Here is a 12660-nt window from a genome sequence, read left to right as displayed (position 1 = left end):
AATCTCACTTAGTACACGTCATGACCGATCAGCCTCTAAGGCAGGTTTTGCAAAAACCTGAAGCATCGAGATGTTTGTTAAAATAGGCGGTCGAACTCAGTCAGTTCGAGATTGTCTACACTCCACGAACTGCTATAAAAAGTCAGGCCCTCGCCGATTTTGTGGCAGAATGCACGGGATTCCAGGAGAATCCAGCAGAGGGCTCACCCCAGGTCACCTTGCCCCAATCGTTGTGGAGGATCTTTGTGGATGGTTCATCCAACGAGAACGGCTCCGGGGCCGGAATCATTCTGATATCCCCCGAGGGACATAGATTCCACTCGGCGCTAAGGTTCAGATTCAAGGCCTCCAACAACGAGGCAGAGTACGAAGCTTTGTTGGCCGGGCTGAGGATAGCCAAGGAGTTAAAGGCGAGCTCCGTCCAGTGCTTCAGTGACTCCCAGCTCGTGGTAAACCAGGTTCTGGGCGAATATCAGGCGCGGGGACCCAAGATGGCCGCTTATCTGGCAAAGGTAAAAGCTGAGCTGTCCGGATTTGAGCGAGGATCGATCGAACAGATACCTCAGGAACAGAACGCTAATGCAGATGCTCTTGCCAAGCTCGCCACCTCGGGAGAGACGGAGACCTTGGGGTTGGTGCCAATAGAATTCTTGGAAAAACCAAGTATAGAAGGAGACCGGGCTGAGGTCGAGATGGTCGACGCCAGGCCGACCTGGATGACCCCCATTCTAGAATATCTCATCGAGGGCAAGCTGCTTGAAGGACGTAACGATGCACGGCGAATTCTGTATCAAGCTCCTAGATATACGATAGTCGATGGGGTGTTGTACCGACGTGGGCATTCCCTACCTCTCCTCCGGTGCGTTCTTCCAAGTGAAGCGAAGGCCATCCTGCAGGAAGTTCACGAAGGATTCTGCGGAGACCACACCGGGGGGCAGAGCTTGGCCTTAAAGGTTCTCAAGCAAGGGTATTACTGGCCAACTCTGTCCAAAGACTCGATCTCGTACGTGAAGAAGTGCGACAAGTGCCAGCGATTCGCTGCAGTTGCCCGAGCTCCTCCAGTCGAGCTGAAGATGATCTCGTCCCCATGGCCGTTTTCCGTTTGGGGGATAGACTTGGTTGGTGCCCTCCCCACTGGAAAAGGCGGGGTCCGTTACGCCGTGGTAGCCATCGACTACTTTACTAAGTGGGCTGAGGCAGAGCCGTTGGCAACGATAACGTCCAAAAAGGTGCTTAACTTCGTGGTTAAAAGCATCATCTGTCGCTTCGGCCTGCCCAAGAAGATCGTCTCTGATAACGGCACTCAGTTCGACAGCGACCTGTTCACCGAGTTCTGCGAAAGACACGGGATTGTAAAAATTTTCTCCTCCGTGGCCTATCCTCAGGCTAATGGCCAGGTCGAAGCTGTCAACAAGACCCTAAAGGTGAGCCTCAAGAAAAGATTAGATGAAGCGAAGGGGGTCTGGCCATAACAGCTCCCCCAGGTCCTATGGGCATACCGGACCTCGCATTGGACTCCTACGGGTCATACTCCCTTTTCCCTAACCTTTGGGAGTGAGGCAGTCCTCCCCGTGGAGATAAAGGTTCTTTCGCATAGAGTCCAGTCTCACGACCAGGATCGAAACCATGAGCTCCTGTGCCATTCCCTCGATCTGGTTGAGGAAAGGCGAGAGGACTCGCAACTCCAGCTCGCCCATTATCAGCAGAAAATCACTCGCTACTTCAACACCAAGGTCAAAAAACGCGCCTTTAGCATGGGCGACTTGGTCTTGAGGAGAGTTTTCCTCGCCGGAAAAGATCCCAAAGATGGAGTTTTGGGACCGAACTGGGAAGGACCATACCAGGTCATCAAGGAGGGAACTTATAAGTTAGCTCGACTTGATGGAGGGGTGGTCCCGCGGACTTGGAACGCTATCCACTTAAAGAGATATTATCAATGATCCACTTGTAAGGCCTGGAAGGCCACTTTTTATGTATTAATAAAAATCAGCTTTTTGCGCATATTTGCAAGTGTAATCTTAAAGTAATCGCGAAGGACCCTTTCCCAGTTACTTGGGGGGCATATGGTACCTGGATATAACCAGGTCTCCTTAACGACTTAGATGTTGATTCGTATCGATTGACCGTTGTTTTCTTAAAAACGCGAGATATTGATAAGGGTTAACGATAACTAAGTCCTATCCTGGTTTTAACCGGGTCATAAAACTTAGAAGTTAATTTAAGTCTATTGATCGTTGTTCTTCTTAAAGAGCTCGAGATATGGATAAAAGTTAACACAAACTAAGTTTTCAAAATTAAGTTCCTGGTTTTAACCGGGTCATAAAACTTAGAAGTTAATTTAAATCTATTCGTTGCTCTTCTTAAAGAGCTCGAGATATGGATAAAAGTTAACACGAACTAAGTTTTCAAATTAAGTTCCTGGTTTTAACCGGGTCATAAAACTTAGAAGTTAATTTAAATCTATTCGTTGCTCTTCTTAAAGAGCTCGAGATATGGATAAAAGTTAACACGAACTAAGTTTTCAAATTAAGTTCCTGGTTTTAACCGGGTCAAAGAACTTACAAGTTAATTTAAATCTATTCGTTGTTCTTCCTAAAGAGCTCGAGATATGGATAAAAGTTAACGCGAACTAAGTCTCTCAAAAAAAAATTATTGTAACCAAAGCGCGAAAAGGCATGAAAAAGCGTAAATTAAAAGCGTCGAAGCAAATTGTCTCGAGGTGAAAACACCTCATGCAAAGGTTACATCAAAAAATACTTAAAAATATTCAAGGGAAAAAGAGAAAAAACGCCCTAAGCTCCGTTAGATGGCCCCTGGGAGGTCGCTGTCTCACCCTGCTCCGCCGTGCCAGAGCATTCCCAGTCTCTGAAGGCGACGCCTCTTTGTCAAGGCGAGCTTGGAACTTCACCAGCAAGCGCGCCCAGAGACTCGGCGACATGAAGGAAAAGTCAGCCTCCGGATTGTAGACCCAACAGTGATAGAACAGATCTTCCATGGACTGCTCCGAAGTGGTCCGTTCGGCCTCCAGGGCAGCTTGGGCGGCCTGGATCTCAGTCTTCGCGGCCTTGAGGTCTGTCCGCGAGGTGGCAAGGGAGGTCTCGAGCTCTTGGACCTTCGAGCGGGTCTTCTCCAACTCGGCCTTCGAGGTTGCCAAGGCATCTTTAGTCGCCTTAGCCTCCTGAAGAGAGGCCTGGTACTCGGTCCTCATATCCTCGAGCAGAGTTTTGGCCCTGACGATGCTCCGGTGAAGAGCGACGATGCCCTGCGAGAAATGAAAGATAAATTGCCTTAGAGGAAAAATAGGGCAAAGTGTAATGGTAAAAGCTTAAAAAAAAAGCAGGGCAGCTTACTGTTAGGGTCATGCCCATTGAAGACTCCATTACGCCAACCGGGCTCATTGTCTCAATGGCCCGGAGTTCCTTCTCGGTGAACTTGTATGGCTGACGGCGTAGTTCGCCGACTCATACACCGTTCCCCGGAAGGCCTCTGGGATCTTCTCCAGGTCCTGGGGATTAACTGGGATGCGTACATCGGAGGCCACCACGGCCGGAGTCCCGAGCTCCGTTCCTACGTCCTGGGTGGCGGCTGGAGCTCGCGGAGGTGGTGGAGGCATTTGGCCTACTCCTGCAGCAGGAAGAATCGCTCCCGCGACTTGGGCTGCCGGAGTTTTCTCCTTCTCCTTTGCCGGAGACTTGGTGGAGACCCCAGCAGCGCTCTTGGACGCCCGGAGCCTTTTCAGTCTTGGGCCGGCTGAGGGGTTCCCCCCAAAGACTGCGCCTCGCAAGCTCTCCTCGGGCTGAGACATCTCTTCTGTCAAAACAAAAACATGGTTAGTACAAGTTAGCAACCATACAGAGACAAAGACAAAGGGTTAAAGGTAAAAAGTATGCGAATACTGAGGGAGCCCTACCCCCCGAGCTGGAAGAACCTAAGACGATTACTTCCCGAACTGGCGCAAGTTCTGGGTCCGGGTCTGACTCAAGGCTAGATTCTCCTACATACTGCCTAAGCCCCGGAGCTAAGATACCCCTCCAGAGTGATGGCCATGTACGGAGGTTGGTCCCATACTCCTCGAATAGGATCGACCTAAAGGCTAGGGTGTTATCTACTACTACGGTACCCCTAGGTCGGCTCTCTTGGTGGTCCAGCACGAGCCGGTCGACACAATGGAGCAGGATGGTGTTCAGGTCCGGATCGCTTCGATGACGATGGACGAGCTGCCTAGGATTGAACCTAGCCAACCGGGGGTTTGTAGTGGCCCTATCTAGATTCCTAAACATATAAGGGTTACCTTGGCCAGAAGGACCCGCGGCTGCTCCGGATTGGGTCCTCTCCTCGCCCATCCTCTGGGCGACTTCCAAGGTCCTCTTCCTGTTCCTCACGAGCGGAACTTCGTCGCCCTCGTCCTCCTCACCTTCATCTCCCGCGACCTCCTCCACATTGATAGGTATGGTGTCACGAGCTGGGGCAGCCCCCGGGGCCTCTTTAGGTTCAGGGTCTGATTTGGAAAAATCAGCTTGCAGGCCACCATCGTCTCGTCCGTCATGAGCACGCGATAATCTTTCTCACTAGGGGGCAAGCCGCCAGCGTTTCATATTGGGCCCCGAGGGTCACAAATTTCTCTGTCCTCGTGAAGATGGCTGCAAGATTAGTCTGAGTCAGTACGGGGTACGGGAGGAGCTAAAATGACACTTAAAGTACGAGCTAAGGTCAGAGAAAACTTACGAGGACGATTGAAGTAGTGGTGCTCGCAATTCCGGAACCCAGTTGACATAAAGAACTGGTACTTAAAGTCATTAGGGTGGCTGGGCAACTCGATGACCGCCGCCGTATTGGGAAACCGGGTTAGATAATAAAACCCGTCACCTCGCCCCCGCTGGTCCGGGCTGGCTCTGAGGCAAAAGAAATATAAAATGTCTGCAGGAGTGGGGACCTCCCACTCGTGCTTCCAGAACAAATACCTCAACCCTGCCAGCAGGCGGTAGGAGTTGGGGGGAGCTGAAACGGGGCCAACCCCACGTAGTTGAGGAAATCAGCAAAATACTGATCCAGTGGAAGGAAGGCCCCTGCCTTAAAATATTCACCGCTCCAGGCCGCGAACGACTCGTCGAGCGGCGCACAGCTCCGCTCGCCATCTGAAGCAGGTCGGGCCACTACGGATGCTTTCCCCAGGGCGATGTTGTGGGAAAGGAAGATTTTGTTAATCTTCACCTGGTCGGTGATCTTTGAGACGATCCTCTCCGCCTCAAAGAATGCATCGGGGGCCACCTCGACCTCTTTCTCCACTGTCGGCCCGAAGCGGGGGATCGGAGAGCTAGGCATCGCCGCCTTTCCTCTGTCCTGCTGGGAGGCTGAGCTGCTGACGTTCTTCTGTGGGAGATTCCTCTTTGGAGCCATCTGGTCGCCTAACGAACAAAAGAAAACATTTCAGAAAAGGCGACCCAAGCATGAGGAAAAAGCAATTATTATTTGCACGAGCTGAGGTAAGCCCAGCCCGTGGAGAGTGGGACCACGCGGTTCGATGAACACGCGCCTGTGCTCCCAACAGATCCCCGATTACTCGGGATTCGTGTGTCAGGAGGGTCAGGATAGAATTTTCCTTGGGGGGAAAGTTTCAGTAGGCAGAAAATTGCAAAACCGCCTGTGAGGCGTGTTCCCTAAGCTACCCGGTTTTGCACCCAAAATTCCCAAAACTCCTACCCAGAAAATTTTCCCCAGAGAAAGCATCCTGAAACCCATACTCTAAAATGATTTCCTACAGCAAAAATACCCTAACCTAAAAGGGCTTTCACCCTCCGTATCCACAAAACCCAGTAAACCCTTGCATGCGGCTACAGTAAAATTTTTACCTATGCTACAGTGGCATATATTTTCAAAACGCACATGGTCAGGAAACTTACAGTGTGTGGCTGGGAGGTGGATGGAGGTGTCGCCTTGGTAAAAGCTTCGTCGGTGTATTGGCTTCCAAAGCTTTGAAGAAATTCGTGTGCTTAAGCTTCTTGAACGCTGAAAGTAGCAGTAACCGAGTAGAGGGTTTGTTCTGCTGAAATAAAGAGAGAAAAAGAAGAGAGGTTTGAAGTTTGAAAAATTTCGAATGAAAGGGTGGCCCATGCGTAGGGTGGCCACCCCTTTTTATATGCGTAAAGAATCACGTGTAGAGGGCCGTTGGATGGCCCTGATGAGGGATCTGAGACCCTCCACTCGAAATGCGAAACGACGGCTGGGCATAGGTTAGGCCATTAAATGCGGTTCTCGTAAGACGTACCGTCACCACCCACGATGTTCCACGTATCAGGCGCCTGCGTAAAAAGTGGAATACAAAGAGTTCATGGGGAAGTCTAAAAGCCCCTACTGTGGTCTTATATACGACGTAGTATACCACGAGCAAGAACTTGGGGGGCAGATGTACGCCATGATTTTCACACGGGCTGATTAGCAAGCCAAGCTGCGGCCTAACCATGATTACCTCATGATCATCCCCAGGGCTGGAGCTTCTGCGTAATGTCGTGCCTTCTTAGCTCGAGGAAGCCCCAAGAGCTCGCCTTCACTGCCCGAGGCCAGGGTAGGGACTCCGAAGGTCGAAGACCGAGCTAAGTATGAAGCTCGTGGTACGAGCTTGATATGGAGGCTGTGACCCTTTGTGAAGTCAACACACGCAAGGTAAACGTGCATATATCAGGCATCACGTGTCTGATATCCCCCTGACTTCTCGGACTCGCAGCAGGAACGTGCGTGTTCAGACACCCACGACTGGGTTGGGCCATGCGGCCCAATACCTCCTTACCTATTGATTTGACCACACTTATGTGTCAGGTTTAGGAATTAATCATAAATGTCACAGAATTGATACGACAAGTAAGAAGGTCATGGGATGACCTTCCTACCAACTTCCAGGTGCCTTCTCCTATAAATATGGAGACCCTGGGAGTTGATAGGGGTTGGAAAAATAATCTCTTGTAAGAAATACTCTGTAATCAAATACTCAGTATAGATCAATAATATTGACTAGTGGAGTAGAAGGATTTTAACCTTTGAACCACTTAAAAACCGTGTCTTGAGTCACCTCTTTCATCCTCTAAGATCATATATCTGTTTTGGTTCACCTTTAGCACTAATCCCTCTTTCTTCTTCTTTTAATTACCTGTTGGCGAAGAACCGCGTCAACAATGATAATAATATATAATCCTAATTTTTTACTAATTATATTAATATGAATTTAAATGTTATAAAATATTATTGTAATAATAATAATATATAATATTAAATATTTAATACTTATATTAATATAAATTTAAATATTATAAAATATCATTATAACAATAATATATAATATATTATACATAATTTTAATTTTTATTAAAAAAAATTATCATTTTTCTTTTAATATGTTTATGTCATTATTTTATATATAATATTATTTATTTATTTGAAATTTATACGACAATAATAAAAATTGAATAAAAATAATTAATAAATTATAAAAATAAAACTAAGCAAATATGTATTTTACATTATTTGTATCTAATATATATAAATATATAACCTTATATAATAAATGAGATTTTGAGTCTCGCGTGTCTACCATTTCACCACCAAGACATCTTGAAAGTGAATCGTATTCCATGAATATGATATCTATCCAGTGTGATGTATGGAATATATGACAAAGGCGGAGTGTTAGAGTATTTCTATTGATCGGTCATGTCATATAGGCCCGAGTCGGACATCCAATTGCTTCGATTTGCAATTTGCCACTTTCATCCCTCATTTTAATTAAGGTTATTACCAAGTTTAACTTTTATTTTCAAAAAAGTGAAAAAGAAATCTTACTATTCTTCTAAAAAGTGATTTTTTTTAAAAAAAAAATAACAAAGAAAACAAAAATACACAGTTAAAATATATTAGCATATTATTATTTTATAGTATAATTTATAAAATTGATAAAAAAAATCTAAAATTTAAAATAAATTAAAACCAAAATTTAAAAATTATATTTTTCATTTTTTTTACATTAATATATATTTGTAATATTCTCTAGACAACTTATATATATATAATTAATGATACCTAAAATTAGATAAATAAAAAAAACTAAATAACAAATATAGTTTTTAATTTGTTTTAGTTTTGAAATTTATTTATTTTAAATTTCAAGTTTTGTTAATAAACTTGATAGAATATTTATAATGAAAAAACTAAATATATAAATGTATTTTGTGATATAATATAATTTTTTTTTAAAAAATAAAAACAAAAATCAACTTTGGTGATATGCTTAAAAAAAAAATGTAGAGGATCGAAGTAGTTAGTTTTTGTTTATTAAAATATAGATGTACCTGAATTCCATCCCAAAGTTGTTCCACCTGACTGTTTGGCATTCTAAGTTCAACAAGCTTCTCACGATCGAAACTTGATGGCAAAGTTTTGAGTGGATAGTGTTCCCAGCAAAGAAGCCTAAGTGCATCCGGAAGAGATCGAAGACCTTGAGAGAAACATAATCTGTCATTGTTGAGCAATCTAAGATTCTTTGCCTCCAGGAACACGTCGGGGCTCAAGTTTAATGCTTTAATCATAGAGATGTCCAAGGATATTCCTTCAACGTTAACTGAGAGACCTAAAGTAAAGAACGAAATAATGAGCAGGTATATACATCAAAATTACATTTCAAATGAACTTGTTAGAAATAATATAATAATGTAGAAGAACGAAATATATATATTAATATATTTATTTGAAGTCCATAAATGCAAAAAATATAATAAAAATAATAAACTAAAGTTGAGGCACACAAATTATCTACCTGAATAGTGTTAGATGATTTATGAGCAACAATTTCCCCGAAAACAACAGCTATCAAGCAGGACGAAAATATCATTGCGTCTACTTAAGCGAACTCGAAACAAATATTTTCTCTAGCACCGTTCAAGTAGAGGGGAAATCTGATTTAAGAAAAACTTGTTTCGTGTGCCTCGACTTTAATTTATTATTTTTATTATATTTTTGCATTTATGTTATTCAATTAAATATATTAATATATATTTCATTCTTTTCCACTATATTATTTTTAATAAAACTCGCAAGTTTTTTTTTACCTTATTAGCTTTGAAGACACTATAGACATCTTGAGGATTCCACAATCTACTACGCTTTCCAGGCTCATTAATGGATTGTTGGAAAACAATTTCCCAGCCCATTTCTTGTACCAAATCATGCATCCAAAGCGAATTTCTGCGATTCTCAATAGTTATGAGAGACTTATCAACCAGATTATCTATCCTCATGCCAACAAAGGAATCACAACCTTTAAGTATTCCTTCCACGTAACTTCTTTTCTTTCCTTTGAAAAAGCATGAAATGTCAAGAAACACATCTTTTTCTTTTCTAGTTAGACCATCGTAACTTATCTTCAGCACACCATGTATTTTTTCATTGGGGGAATCTTTTAAGTCATCCAGTAAACTTCTCCATTCCCTTGTGCTATTATAACTAAATAGGGAACCCATCAATACTTGAAGAGCTAGTGGAATGCCTTGTGCATACTTTACCGCCCTTATTGATACCTCTTTAAACTCGGCTATTGGAATTTTTTTTCTTAAAGCATTCTTTTGAAAATGTTGGAAAGCTTCATCAAAACTCAGTTCCTCAACTTTGTATATCTCATCGGCTCAATTCTTAAGCAACTTAACATCTCTTGTTGTTATGATGATTCTACTTCCCAACCCAAACCATTCACCATCTCGAGTCAAAAATTCCAATTGCTCTGAATCATCAGCATCGTCAAGAACTATGAGAACTTTCTTATAAAGGAGTCTATCTCTGTAAAAAATGGATAGCATTTTCCTATTTTTATTACTTTCTTCATCCAATAACTCCAAGAAAAGCTTTTTTTGTAAATCATTCTTTTTTCTTCCATGGTCCCATTCTTCTTTGACATTCGAAAGAAAGCAACAACCTTCAAAGTGATGAGAAATCTTGTCAAACACAGCCCGAGCAAGGGTTGTCTTGCCTATACCCCCCATTCCCCAAAGCCCTACCACAACCACTCGATCACAGGACGAGTCAAGGCGTAGCATTGATTCAACTTGCTCCATGCGTTTGTGTATTCCGACTAGTTCCTTCAAATAAGCACTTGAAGAAGACACAGACCTCAGTCTGTTGATGATATCTTCAACAATTGTTTTTGTTATACCCAGATTTCGAGCCATGAGAATCGTGACCTCGAAAGCTGGATTCATAATGAATGAACTTGTAAAGTCTGGAATATGTTCGGAATCTAAACATCGAGCCTGCGAAGCAGAGACGACTTCGAAGATGGTAGCCTCGAAATCCTCACGAGCTCGAAAGGTAGACCACGAGGTGCATCTGTTCTCGGGGACGACCTCGGATCAGGGGCTCCGAGCCTGACGCGCGTATGAGCTCGAAGTCATGTGGCCTCGGGAGATGTTATAGCTCGAAAGTCAATAAGAAACCTGAGAGAATAGGGCCTTGGTGATATAGGATAATAACTTTGAATATCCTAATGAGTCATCTGTAAGAGACGCGGTCTACATTCATTACTGTAAATCCCCTACAATCAAGGGATATTATTTGATCAGTTATACGCCCCCTGATCTTTAGGGGACGTTTCCTTTTATATCGGATTGCAGGCATTTAATGCCATTTAATTTATTTGCATATATAGAGTAACTACCCGAAATATGTGGGATAGTATTATGAAATCTTCTCTATAAATAGAGAGGACATGCACCATTGTAAAATACTGAATTTTTGTGATCTTGAGAGAAAACTCTGAAGAATTCATCCTTGAAGAATTTTCAGAGATCATCTTAAGTTTAATAACAAAGACTCGTGGACTAGGCATATTTAACTGCTGAACCACGTAAAAAATCGTGTTTGTGTTATCATATTTTTATTGGCCATTACTGATTATTGTTTACGTGCTCTTCTTTCACTGTTGACGAAAAACGGCATCAACACCTTAGGTCATTTCAAATCCCCTTAAGGCCACCAAGGGTAAAATCGTCATTTCCCGCCTATTTTGTTAATCATAATTAACACCCTCCAATTCTCATTATTCTCAATATTCTCAAATGCAAATAAATCATATCCCATTACCCTTTAATTCCCGGCAATGTTCTAATCACAAAATTACCCCGAGACTCACCCCGAGCCTCGAAACTAACCCCGTTATGACCATATCGAAAACTTGCATTCCATGATTGTCTCATGTCGAATGGCCCGAACAAATCCACATATAATGTGGTATTATTCATAATTCACCCACAAACATGAAAATACACAATTACGCCCTCAACGGGCCAAATTACCAAAATGCCCTTATAATTAAAAATGGACCCATATGCATGCATTTATCATCATATTATAATATAGTTCACATAAGCATGCATATAATCATTTAATGACATAATAAATTAGTTATGGCCCTCCCGACCTCCTAATCAAGGTCCTAAACCTTATTAGGGATTTTGGACATTACAGTAACATAGAGTGTATTTAGCATTCTTATTGAAGCAAATATTTTATAGAATAAACTATATTTTAGCAATACATTACTAATTTGATATACCATTGGAGATGCTCTAATTAATTCTCAACAACTATTATGCCTCATCCTGTATCTATTTCCATTCCAAATTTTCTTTACCCCATCCCAAAATTTGTATTATATTTATATTCGTGTTGCTGTTTTATTGAACAAGTTGATTTAATTACTTTCATATATTAGTAAAACTTTCCAAGGAAGTGATTCAAATAATCTAGATCACTTCTCAATTTGACTACCATTGAAGCTTCAACTTCCCAAAAGGTGATATTGTATACATTTATACTATGTTACCCCAAAATGGAGCGACTAATCAATTATCATTAATTTGGATACATAAGAAGATAAAATTAAAGATTACCTGATCTAGTGAGTACTCCAACCAGACAAATCGGCAGTTTCGGCAAAGCATTCCTCTGTGACTGCACTTTCTCCATCTTCTCATCTTTAAATCATTGTTCAAGCTTAACAAAGGCAGCTTCATAGCTCTTCTATTGTCTCCTCACACACGAAGAATCAACACGGTAGAAAACGGGGACAACTTTCTGCTCATGAATCTCCTTGCATTCCATACTTCTCAAAATCTTGTCCAAACACCATGAGGAGTTGACATAATTTTCTGAAAAAACGATCAAAGAGATCTTGGATTGCTGGATTGCTTTAATAAGCGCAGGTGAGATCTCGTCTCCTCTGTCAAGAGTGACCTTGTCAAAGTAGGTGTGAACTTTTTTGTCGCGAAGAGCTTCATAGAGATGAGTGTGAAACCATCACGAGTGTCCTCGCTTCTAAAGTTGATGAAGACATCATACTTGGGATTCACGTTGGTGGGAGTAGGGGATGAAGAAGAAGAAGAAGAAGAAGAAGAGGATGAAGCTTCTCCTTCCATTGTTAGCATAAATCATCGCATCAAAATCAATTTCCTAAGAAGAGAGGGAAAGATAAAGTGTATTATATTGAAGAGTAGTGCACGTTTTCCACGTTCCTTTGAAGGCTGCCTTGACAGCTCATCGTCCTATATTTATTCTAGAATAATCTCTACCTTTGTATAAATACAATCAAACATTGTATTTGTAATGAATTAGGGAGGAAAAAAATAT

General features: G+C 42.4%; 1 protein-coding gene across 1 annotated transcript; it reads right to left on the bottom strand.

The window, feature by feature from the left end:
• Positions 1 to 9096: 9096 nt before the first annotated feature.
• Positions 9097 to 12000, bottom strand: LOC133780106 (TMV resistance protein N-like). Its single transcript, XM_062219983.1, has 2 exons — positions 11925 to 12000; positions 9097 to 10165 (listed from the first exon to the last, which is right to left on the bottom strand). Exons 1-2 carry the CDS (start codon positions 11998 to 12000, stop codon positions 9666 to 9668), a joined length of 576 nt encoding a protein of 191 aa, XP_062075967.1. The 3' UTR covers positions 9097 to 9665.
• Positions 12001 to 12660: the final 660 nt, after the last annotated feature.

Source organism: Humulus lupulus, chromosome 5 (assembly GCF_963169125.1).
Source record: "Humulus lupulus chromosome 5, drHumLupu1.1, whole genome shotgun sequence".
Classification (NCBI taxonomy): Eukaryota; Viridiplantae; Streptophyta; class Magnoliopsida; order Rosales; family Cannabaceae; genus Humulus; species Humulus lupulus.
The sequence above is the reverse complement of the archived record's forward strand: the minus strand, read 5'-3'. Positions and strand labels throughout refer to the sequence as shown.